Below are 21,058 nucleotides of genomic sequence, written 5' to 3'. Positions count from 1 at the left end.
TTTTCTCTCCACAGCCCTAAGTCGGACCTTACACAACTCATGCAGAAATGTTGATGGGTTTTCTATTTGATCTGCTCCCCTTTGGGCCCTTGAGAGTGTGTCCTGGCCGAGAGGTGGTGCGGTGTGGTGTGGGGGAGCTGGGCTCTGGCACCAGACAGACCCAACTCAGCGCCAGTGCCTCCATTCCTCTGCTCCTGTGACCATGGATTAACTCAACGTCTCTGAGTCTAAGTTTCCTCATTTGAAAAATGAAAGTTTATAAGAGCATCTGTAGCAAAATTGGGGGAGTTTTTTTAGTATTTAATGTGATAAAGTTGGTCAAGTCCTTGGCACAGTGCCTGGTACATAGTATCAGCTCTCTATGTAGCTATTGTCTTGTCACTCTTCTCAGAAGGAAACTCCCATCACATTTCCCCCTTTTGCCAATGCCATTTACCACAATGGACACTCAGCACCCTCTCCAGCCTGACCCTGGCTCTCTTTTTTATCTTATTTATTTACCTTCTAACTCTTCACTCACCAAATGATCTTTTCTGGTCCCTGACCTCTCAGTAGGATGTAGAAAAAAGAGTGTGTCTTCTGAGATGAGGCAGACCTGGGTTTGAACCCAAGCTTTGCCCATCACTAGCTCTGTGAGCTTCAGTAGGTTCCTTAATATCTCTGAGCCTCAGTGCCCTCATCTAGAAAATGAGAATGAGGTTGTAGTGATGTTTACACCTAGGAAAGAATTATACCTAACACTTAATAGGTGTTTAACCCTCTTATCTATTTTTTAATAGAATCCTTTTCCTACCGCGGGATCTTCCCTTGGGAAATTTTCCCAGCTCTCCCGCTTTCTTCCAGATTCTTCTTGTGGATTCCCATAGTGCTTTCTGTCTGTAATCATTCAAAGACCTTTGTTTTGTATAGTTCTTTAAAGTTTTTATAGTTCTTTCTGAAACCAGTCCAATTACCTTGCACAACTCTGCAAGATAGTCAAGCCCAGTAATTATTCTCTATTTTCCCCGTACAAGTTGGTAGTTACAGAATAGTCAGAGACATGGATTGCAGAATGAGGTATATAGTCAATAATATCAAGACAACTGAGTATGGGGCGGGGGAGCTTTGGGCAGACTGGGGACCACTCTGTAGAGTACATGGTTTTCTGGCCACTGTGCTATTGTACATCTGAAACTGGCATGGAATGGTATTGAATATAAACTATAGTTTAAAAATAAATTTTTAAAAAAGAGGTAAGCTGGGGCTCTGAGAGATTGAATGACTATTTCATGGTCATGAATGGAGGCCTGGAGCCCAGATCTTCTGGCCCTTGGCCACCATGCTTTTCTGTACCTGAATCACTGCTCCTCACCTGAAATCATTACCCTTTCTAATGTTGCAAATTGTTTTTCCATGGGTGCCTGTCCTGTCCCACCAGGGAGCGTGTAGGCTGGTCCCTCACACTAGCCTAGTGCCCTGATGTTATCTGCTGTGTGGTTCATGATATTCAATGTGTTGAAATGTGAATTGATGTGGTATGTCTAAAGACCATTGTTGAAAACTTACAACTGTGTTGACTAGAAGATTGAACTGGTACCATGACATTTATATAAGGGTAAGAAACCACAGAGGCATCCCACTGTGAGGCACTTGCTTCTCTGCATGTGCGCCTTTAGACTGAATGCTGGGATGTTAGGGGAGTTTGGAGTTAGCTGCTGCATCCCCTGTGCTCTGTGTTCTTTTTTCTGTAATACCCCCGACCACGTTTAATTGTAAGTAATCTGCTCCTCCATCTGTTTCCCCGCCCCTGGACTATGAGTCTCTCCAGAGCAAGCACCATATCTAATTCCTGTCAGTGTCCAGGGCCAGCCACTGCACTGGGCACATACTTAATGGAAGCTGAATGAATAAACCAAAAAGATCCATCAGGGCCCATCTCCTAATCCCCCTATGAATGTGCTTGTTCCTATTCTGTTATCCTGTTCCACATTGTCTATTTCTTATCTCCTATACTGAATTAAAGGCAGGTTTCATATTTTACTCATTTTTATAGTCTCCCTAACAACTAGGAAAGGAGGGAACTATAATTATTGAGTGTCTATTGTGTTGCCAGTAGTGATTGCAGACATATTATCTCATTTTTTTCAAAAATTAAATTTAATTCTTATAATAGGCTGATAAGGTAGGCATTATCATTTTTGAATTACAAAGGAGGAAGCTGAGACTTGGGGAGATAAAGTAATTGGAATTTGACCAAGTTTACACAGGTAGGAAAAGGCAATGGCGGGATTTGAGTGCCTGTCTGCTGGCTATAAGACCAATGCCTTTCTTTTTTGTTGTTGGTTGGTGCTTGTTCCTTAACAACATGCAGGATAGCTGAGCATGTTAATGTTAACTCAGTAGGTGTCAGGAACTCTGCTGAACTGAGACTTGAATTTAATCACATTGAATCCAACCCGTACAAGCCTCCTCCCAAATGCTCTGAGCACATATATAGCCACGTTCCCACTAGATTGTTTGTATGAAATGCTCTAGGAAACATGCTAAGTGCTCACAATGCATCAGGCACAGTGCTAGGTACTGGGGATACAGTGCTATAGACAGGCTCCATCAGGGAACTGCAGTCTAGTAAGAAAACAGACATGTAACAGTGATTATAAAAGTGATCTGTGCTGTGAGGAGACCGAAGACAAGGGCTTAAGTCAGTCCAGGATAGCCTTAGGAGGCTTCTGGGTAAATCATGAAGAGGAATGAGTTAGCCAAGCCAAGACTAGGAAGCATGGAGGGAACAGCATGTACTAAGCCACTAAGGTATAAAATTGCAGGTAGGATGGGTCTGGAACAAGGGAGAATTTTGGTAGAACAGAGAAGGACCAAGAGGTGCCGAAACTGGTCTCTCTGAGTTTACATCATGAACCAAAGGTCAGCACTAGTCCCTAGCCCTTGCTTACACAAGCAGTCTTCTGGGCTTAGGTGACAGTGAGGAAGTGAGTTAGAGAAATAGCTGGCAGCATCTCCATCTGTCTTCTCTAAGGACATGACATATTAACACAAGTTTTCATTTCCCTGATGTGTGGGAAATAATGAACAAGCAGTTGGGCAGACCCACGTGGTGATATCATCTGCCTGGGATGGGGAAAGCCTGCCCTCAGCAGGCTAGGAGGCTGGCTTGGTGCCCACGCTCTTAATGTGCCCTTGGAAGCAGAGACCATGGGGCAGCAGGTGGCAAATGTAAACGCGACCAGGCCCTGTTGAGAATCATTTTCTTAAGTGACAGGGTGGAGTGGAGAGTTCTGCCCACTCTGGGCCACAGGGTGGTGAACTGCAAACATCAGTTGAGTCCACCCAGTTCAAGTTCTCCTCTTCACGAAGCCTGAAAATGTTCTTTAAGTTGAGACATTATAGACCCAACCAAAGAATGGTGAAGAACTAAGCCATCCTTAGGATGAATCATGTGTCACTTAGTAAGAAATATGTATGTGCTTATATTCATCATGTGCAAAATAAACTCAGTGTCACACCAGTGTTGTCTCTGTTCCTCTCCTTCCTCTCCCTGGGACTTTAAAAAAAAGTCTTCAGGTTAAGATCTATCTTGGTCCCACTCAAGCCTTATTCTGTTCTCCTCTTGAGTCAACCATTAATTCCCACCCATATCCCACAACAGTCATCCTCCTGCATGATTCTCACCAAACCACAGTGGACTGGTCACTTCCTCATATTTCAGATGCCTTCCCATCCTTTAGCATGGCTAGCCTGCCTACCCCCATCCTGAGAGGTATATCAAAGCCAGCTAAAGACAACAATGCTCATTCCCCAGAATTGCTAAGCCTATTTCACACTCAATCCCTTGACCTTTTGCTCCTTGCTGACCTCCCCAACTCTGCGCTCCAATTTCGCTCCCTCTCATGCATTCTTTGCACTGCTGCCTGGATGATTTATCTGAAATTCAAATGTGATCGTGTCATTCCCCAACTCAGAACCCTTCAGTGGTTTCAGACCCTTTCAAATGACATCCAAACTCCTGAAGTATTTAGAACAAGGCCATCCGTGAGCAGGCTTCTTCCTCCCTCTCTGGCATCATTGCCTGTCTCTCCCCTTGACAGCCTGTGACACAGCAATGCTGCGTTACTTACGGTTCCCCAAACACACAATGTTATTTAATGTTTCTTTGTCTGCCAGAAATAGCCTGTTCTCTCTATTCTGTCTTACAAATCTGATCGGTTTTTAAAATCCTCTCAGCTGTCCCCTTCTCTGAAAATCCTCTGAAGCAGAAGTCATCATTCTGGGCCACCTCCGTGTGTCGTTCAGGCCTTTACTTTTGCCCTGTCTGCATATTCCCAAGACTTACTCATTTATAGGGACTGTCTTATTCACCACTGAATAGCACAGGGCCTAACACTGAGCAGGTGCATAACCAGATCTGGTTGAATCATTGTCCAATTATGCCTCCCGCTCATCATTTAAGGGATTTGAGTTGTAGCCACAGCCACACTGATACCTGCATCCTCATTGGCTTTCCTAGGTCGGGCCAATCATTGGTCTGCAATCATTGGTGGATCCCACTCCAAGAATTACGTGCTGTGGGAGTACGGAGGATATGCAAGCGAAGGCGTCAAACAAGTTGCAGAATTGGGCTCACCAGTAAAAATGGAGGAAGAAATTCGACAACAGGTAAGAAAAACAATCACAGAACAATCCCAAAACAGAAATGCAATCAAAACATTTTTTAGATTTCTTTCCCAGGAGCTTGAAATTTATAGTACAATATGCTGGAAAACTGGTACTGTAGGAAGCAAAATCTATTTGCTGAGTCCAGAAGGTTTAAATTAGGTTGAGGATCAAGGCACCAATGTCCATCTTGTTGTCATTCCTTGATTGCACTTGTGTGTTCTTCAGTATGTGCTAAAAGCAGCTGCTACGGCCACAGTGTTGGAACTCCACGTCTTTGGTTTCCTGAGAGTCAGTTTGGTGGATTGTGGTTTGCTTACTATGATTTTTGAGAGGGTCAGGGAGTGATATCCAAGTTGTCTAAGCCAAAATTGCCTTTTCCAAAAATAAACATTTTTATATCAGTACACGCTCTTGCAACTATGTCTTGAGGTGTTTGATAAATTAGTCATAACCATTAGAGACTGAAGCATCTTTTAGGTACCATGTGAGATGTTATGTGGGTCTAAGAGCTGTACCATTATTAGACACCCACTCATACTACTGAGAGACAAAGGAGAAATAGCCTGTCATTCTGATGAGGAATCTTGGAAGAGGAGCTGCAGTGTTTCTGTGGCCAGGTATAGTCTGCCCCGTGGAGAAGAGATGGTCTGGCCTTGGTCACCACTACCCACAAAAACCCTTTAGGCCAGGAAGAGCTCAGTGGGCAGCCGCATCTCACTGCCCACAAGCACTAGAGAGAAAATAAAGGAAGAGCAAGCTGTGCATGGAATGTGGTCATTTCACAACATAGGTCACTGTGAGGCTGCCACACATCTCCTGAGACACCAGGCCCATGTCGCATGATGTGGCTGTGCCCAGAGACCTGAGCCGCACAGCTGACGGAGGTGCTTTCCCTTGAAATCAAACATCTGGCCTACCAGCCCCCACAAACCCTAAGTTGAATGCAACAAAGGTCACCCTGACTCCTACTATAATCCCTGAGGAATCTTTTTGTACCAAAGTCCAAAAATGCCCAGGAATTAGCTTATGTTTCTTATTATTTTGATTTAAAGTCTTTTTCCATTCTTAGGAGAAAAAATGTTTAACCAGATGTTTTAAGATTGCATGTTGTTCATCATAAGGGTATCTGACCAGCTACTTAGTGTTCCTCTGATTCTGGCTGACATACCTCAGTCAGAACTGGTGTCAGTCATTCAGGCTGCAGCTCAGCCACATATACCTGTAAAGTCATGGAGGGCTCCATATGGGTCCTGGTCTCTTCGGCTTATCATGGCGAGCAGGGTTGAGGGAGATCCTTTGTTTGGGATCCTGAGGGTCTTTATTTCTAGTTCTCAAGCATGGAATTGTGACTTGCTGGCTTGTCAAGCTCTGTTGTGTGGTATGGCAAAAACCCTTTGTTACAAATAATGATCGAAATGCTAAAGTTTGCGAATAATTTAGATCAAGAGCAAGGACATCTTCATAATCATGCCAGTCTCACTTATTGGCTATCTTGAGAGGTTTCTGGAAAGGAAGGAAGCATGAATGAATTATGAGAAACTGAGACCCTGTTGTGTGGGTGAACATCGTCTGTCATGTGTCATAGCAATAAAAAGCTGGTAAGTGATGGATGGGACCCTCAGCTTTAGAATGTCCCCCTTAGGAGAACATTCTTTGCTTGATGTGTTCTTAACCAGCACACCTGGGGTTAGCTTCTGACCACACAGGCAGTGTCTGCTTGTCCCATGTGGCTAGTGTCCCTAACATTAAGTTATAACGATAAGTTTAATTAGGGATACTGCACACAAAGTAAAAAAAAATCCCACTGAGCATATCTCAGGGTCTATCACTGCCTTTCGGCCCCCCTGGATACTGGACATGTACTTTCAGCTCTCACATCTAGTTTGAGAAGACAATCTATTATCAATTTTACAAGTAAAGAAACTGAAGCAGTCAATAGCTCAAGAATACCAGAACTTGAACCCAAGTCCGTGTGGCTCCAAACCCTGTACACAGTACCAGATATGAAATTTGCAAGGTCTTATGTAAATGTCAGTTGCCCTGTTCAAAACTTGTTAAGAATTTCAAGATGGTGATGCTCTGAATTTCACAGCATGAAGCCCTGAGAGTCTCCAGGTCGTACACCCATCAAGCGGGCCTTGCCCATCCATCTTTCCCACCCTGCACAACTGTCCAACAGAGGAACTCCTTTCACCAGCCTTTGAGATAAGCCTTGTTTCCAGAGTTCCACTAGCAATGCATCGAACTCCCCAGCTCCTTGCAAAGTCAGTTGGGTAGAGTTATTTCGGGGCTCCTTCACTTCCAAACAATTCATGGTTATAACATCCAATTTATTATATTTTTATGTAAGTCAGGTAAGAAACAACATAAAAAGGAGAAGGAATGTGAATCCTTCTAGAATATAAAAATGTCCTCTGAATAAATGGGAACTTGTTTGAACACATCTACAAACTAGCACAGTGTTCTCAGCCTTTAATACTTTGTATCCTACCAATCACTCTATCAAAGAACCTGAGTCCAACCAGGATGAAAATAAAAAGCCCTCTATTCCCAAGAAAGACATTTATATGCTTACCAGCATTTTCTTATTACAGACTTATCACTGACTGCAAGTTTCAAGGGCATTAAAAATCACAGTAGATATTGTTGAAGGTAAATCTTATGCTGATGGCTTTCAAACAAATGAACAATCTAATAATCCCATTAGTAGTGGAAAATTGTAATAATATCCTTGGGTATAAATGTTAATGTTAATATAATTACAAAACAACAAGAAAGTTAATTAAAAATTACAGCAGCATTATTGGTAACAATGGCACTGATGGCTGGAGACAGTAGGGGAAGGACACACTGCACACTCCTTAGCAGGGAGACAGAGGCAACTGTGCTCTGGTGGGAACTGCGGATTAGCCTGCAGGTCACAAAGGGGTAACACAAGGCAGGTAGAGGCAGTAGGAAATGATAGATGACAGTTATAGGTACACCTGGGGAACAGAAAGTAAGTTGTAGTACTAAGATCATTTCTACTTCAAGTACACGTTTATGGCATGTGTACTAGGTGTCTGGTTTTCTGCTGCCTTCTGGCCCAGCAATGGTGCCCCGTTCACCATGCTATTCTTACTAGAAATCTAGGCTTCATTCTTGACTCTACCCCCTACCCTAGCTTCTGCCTTGTCTCTCTCAGTCATCCAGTTACTCCCTCATCGCCCAGCCCAGCCCAAGCCGTCCTCATCTCCTGCCTAAACCACGGCACTAGCCTCCTGATCCCCCTGCCTCCCATCCTCTGCCTGTCATTCACGCTGCCCCAGGGCCACTTGGTGAACATGAGTCAGGTCATGCCACACCCCCAATTAAGAGTTTTAATGTATTTAGTCAATCAATACATTAAATATCTACTCAATGCCAGTCATTAGAGATGATATGATAAATTTATTTCTGCCTCCATGGCATCTACATTCTCACAGGGGAGACACAGAAAAAAAATAAATAATTATAAATTAAAAGTGAAAAGAAACAGGGGGGTAACATAGAAAACAGGGGTAGAGAGGGACCTTTTTCGATAAAGTGGCCAGGAAAGGTCTTCCTGAGGCGTGACCATTAAGCTGAGACCCCCAAAAAAAGCATAAGGAAAAAATCATTCTGGATGGTGGCAACAGCGTGGGCAAAGACCCCAAAGCAGGAACGAGCTTATTGTGCTTGGAGAACGAAGAGAAGAGCAGCGTGGCAAGAGGAGAGAGTACGGGGCAGTGTGGCACATGCGACCAGGGCGTTTAAGGCAGGACCGCTTTATCTCCACGCTGCAGGTATTCACAGATTGGGTGGAGAGGCAGGTAGTTACTGAGGTAACTATTTAGAAATTATAAAGTTTCTTTAGGGGCATCTCTGCATCAGCTGGAGGAAGGCAGACACTGGACTGCGACAGTTCCTGAACGTGCCATTTCTGAATCATCTGAGGCTCCCCTGCTGTCTTGTTCCCTCTCCCAAGCAGGCTAGGTGTCCCTTGAAGGCAGGCACGCACTTGGTGGCCTTTCTCACTGCCTCTGTTCATACTCATTCTACTGTTTCAGTGTGGCTACTTTTACCTCTTCAATTTTAAACATGTCTAATTGCCTCCTTCAGATTATTCTATTATCTCAAGGTCTTAAAGACTAATGTTCCTTTGAATTGAACTTGTTCTCGCTCTCTCCCCATCGCTAGTTTTCTCATTGGTTTTGGACTATTTGCTCATCTTTAGTGGTGTTTTTCTTTCTTTCTTTCTTTCTTTTTTTTCTCCAGCAGGGATCTGTGCTCAAGTTGTGGTGTCTCCTTGGGGTGACATTGTATCTTCATCTTGTCCGCCTGAGTTTTTATGTCATTTATCAGTTTGGAATTCCCCACTGCATGGCCAGTATGAACATGGACTTTGCATTCATAAATGGGAGAGGTTAGGGCTTCCATCTCTTGCAGGTGAATTTTACTCAAGGGCCTGGACAGAGGCCATGCTTCCTTGCCACCTTCCCAGGAGGTGGATGGAGAGTTTTCTCATGCCCTGTTCATAAATAGGGCAGCCCTCAAGTATCCAGCATGATGCAGGGGTGTCTTCTGCTATCTCACCTCCCACTGGCTCAAGACCTCCCCACATGGCTTAAAAATCTCCACCTCTAACCTCTGGGACCCATGTCCTGGCCCACAGCCCAGACATGTCACCATTGGTCTGGGTGAGATTTTTCCTTCCCATTTCAGGCATCAAGGAATTTTCTAAACTAAGTTAGGTGTTGTTAAAAATTTGTCTCCTACTTTGTCTAGCATGTCCATGTCTGCAGCAAGAGGGAGAACCTTCTGCATCAGCTCAGTCTTTCGTGTTTCCAGATGCCCACTCAGTACCTCCGGCACCTAATACAGAGTCTCATACATAGTCACTGCTCAACAAATATCTGGACTGGTTAATCAGAAAGCAAGCCACAGATATATCTCTTGCATAAAACCATGAGCTGTGAATTGCCACTCACTCACAAAAAAAAAAATTAACCACAGAAAACACTCCAGCTTTTAGATTTCTATGGACTCAAGGCTTCCCTGCCGGTGAGAGGTCAGCTGATGGCAAGCCCTAATATAGGCATCGATTGTTTCATCTTCAGGAGGCCTTGCTTTGGCAGATCACTTAAGCCAGCCAGCAGGATGATCATATCACCTATGGCACAAGAATCGATAGATAAGCAGGTGTTCTTTTTCTTTAAAATTGAAGCAGTTTATAAGGCCCTGAGAACTGGCAGAAAAGGTTTGAGAATTTTTTTCCTCATCTTCTTTAAATCTTTAGAGATGATACATGTCTACTAAACTTTTCTTTTTCTTGATTGATTCCTAAGATTTGATCACTTTCCTCTAATGAAAACCACGGCCTATTTCTGATATTTTCCATGGATTATGGCATGCCGCACCAACTGGTTGAGAAAGTCACACATATAAACAAATACACATATACACACACACTATAAAAATAAAGCTCCAGTGATCTTCAGTGCTTGTGGGAAGTAGTACTGTCTAATAGCTAAAAGCATTGGGTCTGAATCAAGAATTCCTGTGCTCAGATCCAGGCTCCATCATGTACTGTGTGACTTTGGGCAAGTGACTTAACCCCTTTGTGCCTTGGTTTCCTCTCCTTCAGCATGAGGATGGTAATAGTGCCAACTTCATAGTTACCATGAGGACCAAGTGAGCTGATACGTGTGAAGTGCTTGGAGGCAGAGTCTGCCCTGTAGAAAGTGCCCACTAAATGTTACATATAATTACTATGTTTTCATTCTTGGTTCTCCATTTCCTCATCAATGAAATAAGAGGTTTGTCCTAATACTAAAGAGCCCCTGCAGGAGCTAGAAAAGTTAATGTTTCTAAAGGTTCAAGTTTATCACGTGACTCCTCAGCCTGAGAACAGATGCCCATTCTGTTAAGAGGTTAAGGACACAATTTCTCTGCCATCCCTCAGGCTCTGCTTCTGCCTGCCCCTCCTCCTCCTGCCCAACAAGGTCATCCCCCATATAGGCTAGCCCTGTATCCCAAAGTTGACCTTAAATAATTTGAGGACAATAACCATGCCCTCAAATAAAAAAAGCAGCCACGATAAAATGCCATGCCCATTCCAACCCTACTTCTGTGCTTTGGCTCTTCCCTTTCCTTGGAACAGCCTTGTCTGTATGCCCCCAGGAGCTAGTTCAGGGCCACCTCCAGAATAACGCCAAGCAACAGCCAAGAACAGATGTGCCCACGTGCACTGGGACGTCAGCCAGATGACAGAAATGCAGACAAGCCTCCCTACCTAAGCAAGGAGGTGGTCCAGTGTAGTCTCTTGATTGCAAGTAACAGCCGCCCACTGAAACTAACTCAAGGATAAAGGCAACTTCATTATAGGGAGAAAGTAGAATTCAGGGGAACACAGGCTAATACTCAGTGCAAAAAAGCCTCAGGACAGCTGCAACTAGAAGGCATTCACAAGTTGTTGCTCTCCCCTCCCCACCCTACCGCCACCGTCCCCAGAGCCACGTGGTTTTTTTCTAGGCTCTTCTTTGTGGGTATCTTTCCCCATCCTTTCTCAAGAGACCTGCTGTCTCTGCTTATTTATGTTGCCCGTGGCCCCAGTGGTGACTCCACAACTTTCTTCCTTGGCTTCCCATGAGAAACTAAGTGATTTGGCTGACTCTTGGTTGAAATACTGGAAAGACAGGTTGATCATTGGACAACCTGTGCATTGGTTCCCCCTGCATTAGACATCTGTCCCTAGTCCAACCAGTGGCCACCCCCATGTAACAAGCACCCAGCCAAGTGTTCCGTACAGGAGCTGTGAGTAGGGGAGTTTATACTAAAAGAGAGAATCGAAGGTAGAAAGTAAGTTGATTGACATTTCAGAGTAGCAGTGGATTGTCAAGAATTAGACCGAGTCACAGAACCCCAGCCAAAGGACTGGAATTCAGGGCAGGATGTCAGGCCTGCAGGAGGGAGGAACACTAAACAGAACAGAGACTCAGCACAAATGAGAGGGGAGATCAGCAGAACCCCAGGATGCAGAGCTAAGCCAATTAGGTAAGAAATGCTGGGTCCAGAGATTCGTTCAGCCAACTAGATGGGACCACAAGACATCACTAGACCTAAACATAAAAATTTGGAAAGACAGAGGTCAAGGAAATGGTATGAGGGCAGAGAGCACTGTCAAGACCACTTATTTGCCTTTGTCACCTGCTACCTTGTTCCTTAAGAACCAGGAAAATAGTACAAGACAAGTAAGCTTAATGTGGTTTCCTAAGTCTTTGACCTTGAGTAAGTCACCTAAGCCCTAGATGCTTCACTTGCAAATGGTGATAATGAGAATATGAACAGCATATGTTTGTTATGAAGTAATGCACCTACAGTGCCTGGCTTCAAGTATGAGCTCATTATTTGTCTTATTATGTGGATAAAAAGTTAAATTTGAAATATTTGTAATCCTCTTTTTCTCCCACCTTCTAAGAAGGTGCCTTTGTTTTAGTGGGTGGGAATGCAATTTAAATAATAGGTAAACTGTGCTACATTAAAGCTGCTTGAGAATGAAGACCAAAAAAAGAAGTGAGGGAAGAAGTAAAGCCAGGAAGCTGAGACAGTATCAGAATTGTAAGGAGTGAGAAAAGACATATTTGAGCAGCTGCCATTCGGAGTGGAAATCAGGGAAAGAAAGGAAGGTCCAAAGAAGGATTTAATAAGTATGATTTCTAAAAGGAGAACCATCAAAATGGACCTTGAGAATATCATGCTAAGTGAAATACGTCAGTCAGAAAAAGCTAAGAACCATATGATTTCACTCATATGTGAGACATAAAACCGAAACTCGTGGACACAGACAGCGGTGTGATGATTGCCAGGGAGAAGGAGGGTGCGGGGTTGGGGGCCTAAGATATGGTGTCAGAAGATGTTTTGACTTTGGGTGATGAGCGCCCAGTGCAATATATAGATCACGTATCATAGTCATGTACACTCAGAACCCATATGGCCCCATGAACCAATATCACCTCAATATATTTAATAAAAATTTGAAAAAAAAGAAAAAGAGAATTTTTAGCAGTACATTTGGCAGCACAGTGTGTGATGTAATTTGCCCTCTGCTGCCTCCTCAAGACACACGCAGTAAAGACCTACAGTACGTCCCAAGGCCCCCAGGAGTGCGCAGTTTTATCTGTGTTACATTAACATCATACCTCCTTTGTCCCTCCCCATCTCATTCAAGGATTAACTCCATGAAGTGCATAGAAGTGGGCACTTGTATCTGATTAAAATAAAGTGATGTAGGATAGGAGTTAACGATTCTCAGTCACAGACAGTTGATACAGAAATTAGAATATTATTTGAAAGGTGTGATTTGAGTCACAAGAAACTTCTTGTTTGTTTTCAGCTGAGTCTTCAAACAAATCAAAATCACAGTAGGACAAGCAGCCAAAGTGACTCAGTGATGCCTGTTCTTTAATAAAACCGGCGCAGGCTACCTCGGGTGGAAGGAGGCAGAGTCTGACTCTTAACAGCAATTTCTAACCCCCCCGTTTTTACACCGGAGCATCACCAAATCCTAGAAATTTTTCTGAGAATCTCTCTATGAGAGAAATGTGTCAGTGTTATTCAAAACTTACAAATTATTTAACTTACAAAAAAATCTATTTTCTAGAAACTGAGCCAAAATATTGCAAACCAAAGGCAAAATGTAAATGGGGAATAATTATTTAATACATTGCCTTAAGAGTCAGAGGGCAGTTTGGCAATATCTATCAAAACCGTACATTTTTTTTATTGTGGCAAAACAGATAACAATTTTTATTATCTTAATTTTTAAGTGTACATTTAAATAGTGTTGAATATATTTACATTACTGTTTGTACATTTTATTTGTACCTACAGACTAATTCTATGGCAGAACTAAATAGTCAAAAATAGTCAGAAAATGGCTTAATCAAAATAATGATTTGGGAAGAGGAGGAGAGAGAAGACTAGCTAAACCAGATATTAAAACTACATTATCAAATTACATTAAATAAAACTGTGTGAAACTAGTGCATAAATAGACAAATTAATAGGATATGCTAGAAAGTCCAGGAATAGACCCAAATTTTAAATTAAGTATATGAAAAAAGTATAATTTCAATCAGTTGGGGAAAGATGGATTATTTAATAAATGATAATGACGCAACTGGACACTGTTGGAAAAACAGTTTGTTCCACACCTCAATCATTAAAACCAAAATAAACTCCAAATATATAAAGGATGTAAATATTTTAAAATGAAAAAAACACAAGAGAATCATTTTTCTAATCTACAGCAAAGTTCTTTCTAAGAATGTTACAAAACCCAGAGGTCATAAAATACTGATAAAGAAAACTAAAAACATTTTTAATTGTGAAAAAGAGTCTTTAAAAAAGATGGACTGCCCTGGCTGATGTGGCTCAGTGGACTAAGTGCCAGCCTGCAAACCAAAGTATCTCCAGTTCGATTCCCAGTCAGGGCAAATACCTGGATTTCAGGCCAGGTCCCCAGTAGGGAGCGCGTGAGATGCAACCATACATTGACGTTTCTCTCCCTTTCTTTCTCCATCCCTTCGCTTCTGTCTAAAAAATAAATAAATAAAATATTTTTTTAAAGGTGGACAAAATGGGAGAAAATATTTGTAATTCATACAATACCCAAAGGGCTAATTTCTTTAGTACACAAAGAGCTCTTATGGGTCAATTTTGAAAGACCAATAAACCAATAAAAAGAATGATCAAAATACATGGACAGGTCTCGAAAAAGAAATTAGATGGCTTTTAGATATTTTTAAAGATGCTCAACTTTACTTAGAATTACAGAAATGTAAATCCATTCACAGAGCTACATTTGACACTTTAATATGCCAGTTGTGGCAGTGCAGGTTGGTACTGCCACAACTGTGTGGAGGGCGCATTTCTCTGGCTCAGCAGTTCTTATCCAGGAATCCATATGTGCAGATACGCATAAGCACATGCTGTTTATTGAACATTGTAACAGAAAGAGTGGAAAAATTTAAATATGCATCAACAGGGGGAACCAGTTAAATAAAAAATAAGGATTTGAGATTAAACATTGCCAAGACAAATCATTTAGTTAAAACAGAAAGTGCAGCAGAGTATTTATAGTGTTCCCTTTGTGTTATCTCTTTGAAGACATATGCGTATATCTCTTGAAGGATTTATAATAATGTAAATGGTGGTTGCCTCCGGAATGGGGCTGAGACTGGAATACAAATAGGAGGGGAACCTTTCATTCTATTGCCTTTGGTGCCTTTTGAATGTTGTTCCATGTTTTTGCAGTATCATCCAAAAACTGATTATTTCAGAGTTGAAATAAAAACAAATAAGCCAAACACCCAAGCTTGGGAACCTTTGAAGATACCATATAAGGAAACACATTGTGTGTTCTTGGTGGGTTGCTGTCATCCTGGTGAGCAACACAGCTTATCTGGACTCTGCTCACAGTCAGGCCAACATGGTGCTGGTATGCCCCCCAAAACCCACTTAGGACCTGGTCCCAGAGACTAGGCTGCTCAGAGGCAGAGATTTATAATCTACATGGCTCAAGGCAGTTACTCAGAGAAGGAGTGTGAACCATGGCCAAGGAGGAAAGCAAAGGTAAAGTTGGTGCCTGGCCTTAGATCGGAGGGGTTCGGCCACAGACAGGATGACCCCAGAAGCCCAGACAGCATGGGAAGGGCTGGAAGGTGCCTAGAGACCCTTCTGGTATGTTGGCTGCCCCTGGACCTAGGAAGGCCTGATGTCTTTAGGGATCAGAAAGGACTGGCCAGAAGTTTTTCCAGAAAGGCTCCAGAAGTGATCACAGCCACCCATCTTTGCCTTCAAAACTACCAGGCAGCATTTCTACGTGCTTTAAGTGTTTAATACCCTGCAGGAGATAGAACCTTGTCTGTGGACTGTCCCATATTCATGAAACTCTAGTGTGAGCTGCCCTCGGGAGAGTGAGTTCCTAAGCCACGTTACACTAAGTGTGGTCTGCGGCCACTGTCTGTCCACAGGCCATTTGCAACCAGTCCACGATGCACTAAGCCCAGAAGGTAAGAATAAGCACTCAGAAATGACAATTTTACAATGTCCATGAATCTAATAATAAAAATATCAGAATTTGAATTGTGTATGCTTTCACTTTTTCTTTTACTGTTTTTTACTATTACATTTTAGTTATATTTTACCAAAATACAGTCTACAGCAGATTAGATTTTTTTCACTTTCTATTTTTTCTTTTTAATTTTTTTATTGTTCAATTACATTTGTCCCCACTCGTCCCCCATTGCTCTCCTCTGCTCTGCCCACATCCCCTCTCCTACATTCAATCCTCCTCCGCAGCCCCATTATCCTTGTCTATGGGTCCTTCATATACATGTTCCTTGAAAATGACAGCAATGAGCTAGTCTTTCACAATAGGATTAGAAAGCATTGGTTCAAAGACAAGGACCATTTCTCAGTCATGTCTTTACTTTCAGTACCTGAGTCAGGGTCAGGATACCATAGATGTTAATAAATGTTTGCCTGAGGTTATCACAGTCCACTGTTTTGTGTTTTTTTGTTTTTGTTTTTGTTTTAGATAAGAAAACTGGGGCTCAGAAAATGTATGACTTGCCCAAATGCTCATGGCAGCACAGATCTGCAGCTGGGATCCCTGACTTCCATTCTGGTGCTTGCTCTTCTCTCTGCTAATACAGAAGAGGGATAGGCAGCCCTGAAGATTGCACCCTGTATGAACTCGTCCAGTTTACTGAAAAACTTACGTAGTTTTCACTAGATCGCTTCTGAGACAGTTTAGAACTGGACTTTCCAATGAATATTTGCCACCTAGTGGGAAAAAAAAGGGTATGCACCTAGTATAGACTTCCATCCATCCATCCATCCATCCACTCATTCATTCATGTGTCAATCACCATCTTTGGGATATCACTCGTGTTAAGAGGCTCTTGATCTCTTTGGGAAAAAATTGACATAGAAATTGGTGATTATAACACAGTGCAACTTAAACTAGGAAAATCAAGTACAGGGCTGACTACATGCACAGACAGAAATTTCTCCTGCCTCAAGAAGTTGAGGTTTCATGAGCAGCATATTAAGCTCAATATTTTGATGCTCAGAAAATATTAGCTCCTTTCTGGTCTTGCTCTTGCTGGACCATGAGGACCAGGATAGCAGTTTTTGTTGTCACCTTCCTTATATAAGGACAGACTCCCAAACTGAGCATGTTAGGATGCAGCTGGTACATGCTGTGTGGCTGAATGGGGTAGCTGTCTCAGGAACTGTACATGTACCACCCCTCCATCTGGGCTTCAGGTCAGTTCTGAGAATGGGGTTGTTCATTTCCTACCTCTTGTCAGAGCATCTGTGAAATGTCCTTTCTTTAGCTATCTTATCCTGAAATTCTCCTGGAGCTAATCCTGGCATTCCCCAGGCAAACAAGTTCTTCCATCCCATAGAAGACACCCTCCCTGGAGCCAAGAACCACCCCCCCAATACTCCAGCTTGCCGTCAGTGAGAGAGGAGTGGCATAAAGGGACAGGGGACAGGCCTGTACAAGGAGGTTGGGATCATCTCATAAACAAACTTGAGTGTCAGGCTGTAGAGATTCCAATAGACCAGTAGGAACGAGACAACCCCTGAGGATTTCTGAGCAGGGAAGTGACCAGAGACCAGGGCATTTATTCAATCAGCAGATAATTATTGACAGGTGTCAATAAGAACCAGTGTGGGAGACATAGGACGTCATCCTCCTGGGTTATAATATGCTCTTTTACCCCATGCAACAACTTAAAGTTCTTGTCTCAGAGAAGGAAAGAAATTAAATTGTCTTTGAAACTTCAGAGCATATGAAATTAGCTACAGAAATTATAAAGTCATAAGTCACACTTCCAATTGTTCCGTAATTGCATAAACATAGCAATTTTTCTTTAGGATAGAAATATATAAACAAACAGAAGAAACAGGAGCCGTGACTCATGAAGAGAGACTGTGCTGCCTTCTCGAGTTCTGCCCCCATTATAACATGTCCCCTTGATGCCATGTAGCCAATAAAGCTTATAAGGCCTGGCTTTGTGGACTAAAGGAGAGGGAAAACGAAGTGATTTCAAGCTGATGAGCTGTGCGTCATGGTAAAGTTTTGTTTAAGGTTACACAGGAGTACTAAGGAGAAAGTATCAGTTCCACCTAATTCTGTCTTGAATGAAGGAGCCCACAAAAGTCATGAGCTGAATTTTAAAGGTTTAAGAGAGTTTGTAGGCAGACAAAAGGGAAGGGCATGCCTAGCTGCATGAAGGTGGGAAATACCTTCATGAAACTGTAAGGGATAGGAGAGCAGTCAGCAAAGGAGCCAGGCGGGACATGCTCATTCACTCTTCCTTTCCACGAATGTTTCCTGTGCCGCTATTATGGGCCATGCCCTAAGATCAGCCAAAAGGCATAAAAAGGTGCCTAAGACACAAGTCTTACTTTGAAGACCTCAAGTACTCAAAGCTCATAAAGGCAGAAAACTCCCAAAAAGCAGTACACTGCCTTTGCTTCAGAAAAGGAAGGCAAAAGGAAGGTGAATGATTCTTTCAAAGTCTTGCTATCATTTCTGTAGCTTCTTCTGCTATTGTCTGCCCTGTACTAGGCACTATGATAGATTCCTTACAGACTTACAGATTTCAATGAATCTTAACAACATTGTAAAGGTGGTTATTATTGATTTAACTTACCCAATAGGAAAACCAAAGCCCAGAAAACTTAGGTAACTAGCCCACAGTCACACAGCTAATAATTTCAGTGGCACTGGAATTTGAGTTCTTCCCTTTTCTCTGGCCCTTTCCTTTTCTTTGTTTGTGTTGCCTCTCCATCCCCAGAACTTTCCTTCCCAATCTGTATCTATCAGAATTCCACCCAGCCTGCCATATCCCAACCTCTCACGATGCCTTTCTTTGTCCTTCCAAAAGCATGCTGTTTCTGTCTTCTTAGATCTTCCAGAGTATCTTGTATCCCAATTTGGCTCATTTCCTGTCCTGCATTATGGATGTCTGCATCTGCCTCTGGAAGGCAGAATACAAAGTAAGAGTCAGTCTGAGCTGGGCTTTGCCCTGGACTTACCCCTCTGCTCCCAAGTGGGGCTTTGCATATGACTTATGCATTGACAGGTATCTGCTAAATTAAGTTGAACGCGTTAGCCCCCAGTTCCATGACAGAAGGACTGTCTTAACAAAGTCAGCCATTCCACCTCCTTTGTGTCCATACCTACAACCAGTTCTCCAACCTATAGTCTATTCCCCAGTGGGCTCCTGTTATAGTACTTCTTAATTTATCTTCTCATTTAAAGGCAAAATGACTGCTTCATTAATCAATAGGTAAAGAAAATCAAAAGTCTATTAACTGGCAATCCAATGCTATTCCAAACGGCATTGATCCACCTACATTATGAGTAGCCTGGTCATTGGTAGCTACAGTTCCTGAAATCAGCTTTCTAGGGTAGTAGTGGGGGAACTGGAATCTTTTTCAAAATAGTCTTTAAATAGATAGAAACACATCAGATTCTTATTGGGGTTTTTGTGGAAGGACAAGGAGAGTAAGAAAGGGGAGACTATTTGCTTGTCAGTAATAAATATGTCATAGGATTTATAGATGCATGCATTTAACCAATAAGCACTGACAGATGTGTATGTGTTATCTGGAGCAAAATTAATTTATTCTTTAAAATTTAATGAGCTCGCTGCAGAATGTATTCAAGAATCAATGCAAACACAGAAGGTGTGCTCATCTAGCTGATGTTCTGGGACCACAACTGCCGACGTGGTTGGGGCTTTCAAAATGAGGCTTTTCTCTGTACCAGTGTCCAAAGAGTTTTCTTTCTGAAATAAATTTGGTGATCATTTTAAACTCACCCCTACACTAAGATTAGTGACCCCAAATGAGCAAATACATATCTCAAGTACATATAATATCCAAACCTACCACAAAGAAGTGGGTCAGAGGCTAACTCCAAAGCCCTCCACATTAGGGCCTAAGACAACAGCAGTGCTTGTTGCAGGGGAGGTGTCTGGCCTGGGTTCGGGCTTGATTTTATTATTGCAACCTCCATTAGCTTGTTCGTTTTACATTCTTCCACTACATGCATTCTTCTACAACACGCATCCTAACTTCCTGGAGTCTGATCTACTAACAACTAAGATGCTTTTACTACATCCAGGACAATGCAGGGACCTTAGAACACTTTAATTTTCCTCACCCCACTGACACTTTAAGTATTATTGTTGCCAAATAATCAACTTTTACAAAATCTTAGCCTACAAGGCATTGTTGGGGCTGTTCTGTACAGTCAATATTCCTTTAGCGTTACCCATAGACCTACCCTCGGTGTTGCTCTTCCTCCCTTTCGGCTCTTTCTTCCATTTCTATTCAGGGGTCATTCCCTTCTACCTGAAGGACTCCTTCAGCATGGCCCGTAGTGAGAATTTGCAGACAAAAATTCTCTCAGTCTTTTTCTGAAAATGTCTTTATTTTTGCCTTCAGTTTTGAAGGATTTTTGAAAAGAAGCTGGCAGCGATTTTCTTTCAGTATTTTAGAGACATCATCTTGCCTCTGTCTTTGGCTTTCATCATTTCCTTGAGGTCACATGTCAGTCTGGCTGCTTCTCTTTTGAAGATAACACATCTTTTTCTAGAGCTGCTTTGTCTTTGGTTTTCAGCAGTTTTACTACATGCTTAGATGTGGTTTTGTTTTCATTTATTCTTGGTGTGGGGGATTGTAACACTTCTTGAATTCATGGCTTGATATCTTTTGTTGGTTTTGGAAAATTCTGGCCATTATTTTTTCAAAGATTGGTTCTGCTTCAATTTTCTCTCTCCTCTCCTTATGGGACTCCAATTGCACATATATTAAATTCTGCCATCATTTCTCTTGTTTCTGAAGCTTTCTTTTCTATATTCTCCATCATTTTCCCCTCCATATATTAGCCTGGATATTCCCTAATTCTGTCTTCTGCTGGTGTTAAACCTGTTAGCTCTTAATTCTAGTTCTCATATTAAACAGTTCTAGAATTTCCATTTGGTTCTCTTCTAGAAATTCTGGTTTATTGCTAAAATTCTCCATTTTGACTCTATTTCCTTGAACATTTTAATCAATTTTTTTTTAAATCCAGGTATGATAACTACAATACATGGACTATCTGTGGAGTTGTTTCTAGTATCTTTTCTCCTTGGTCTGGTTTCCTGGTATGTCTGATAATTTTTTTTATTGAATGCCAAGCATTGTATATGATAAATTGTAAAAGCCCTGGTTGACATTATCTTCATTTACAGAAAGATCACTTTAATTAAATCTTGGGCTGGGCTGTTTTGAAGCTGAATGTCAGTCTTTGTGGGAGCTGTTTTATTTATGGTACACC

At 42.2% G+C, this 21,058-nt stretch overlaps 1 protein-coding gene across 1 annotated transcript in view; it reads left to right on the top strand.

Annotated features, from left to right (window-relative positions):
• The window catches only part of SPON1 (spondin 1), a 252,251-nt gene that overhangs the window by 146,326 nt on the left and 84,867 nt on the right, over positions 1-21,058 (top strand). The window contains exon 6 of the mRNA XM_054586072.1: positions 4,502-4,650. Within this exon, the coding sequence (XP_054442047.1) occupies positions 4,502-4,650 (149 nt within the window). The remainder of the gene's footprint in view (positions 1-4,501; positions 4,651-21,058) is intronic.

This window comes from Pteronotus mesoamericanus, unplaced genomic scaffold (assembly GCF_021234165.1).
Source record: "Pteronotus mesoamericanus isolate MK-2021 breed Mesoamerican mustached bat unplaced genomic scaffold, CSHL_Meso_final contig_90, whole genome shotgun sequence".
NCBI lineage: Eukaryota > Metazoa > Chordata > Mammalia > Chiroptera > Mormoopidae > Pteronotus > Pteronotus mesoamericanus.
Note: the sequence above shows the minus strand (reverse complement) of the source record. Positions and strands in the feature narration are given on the sequence as shown.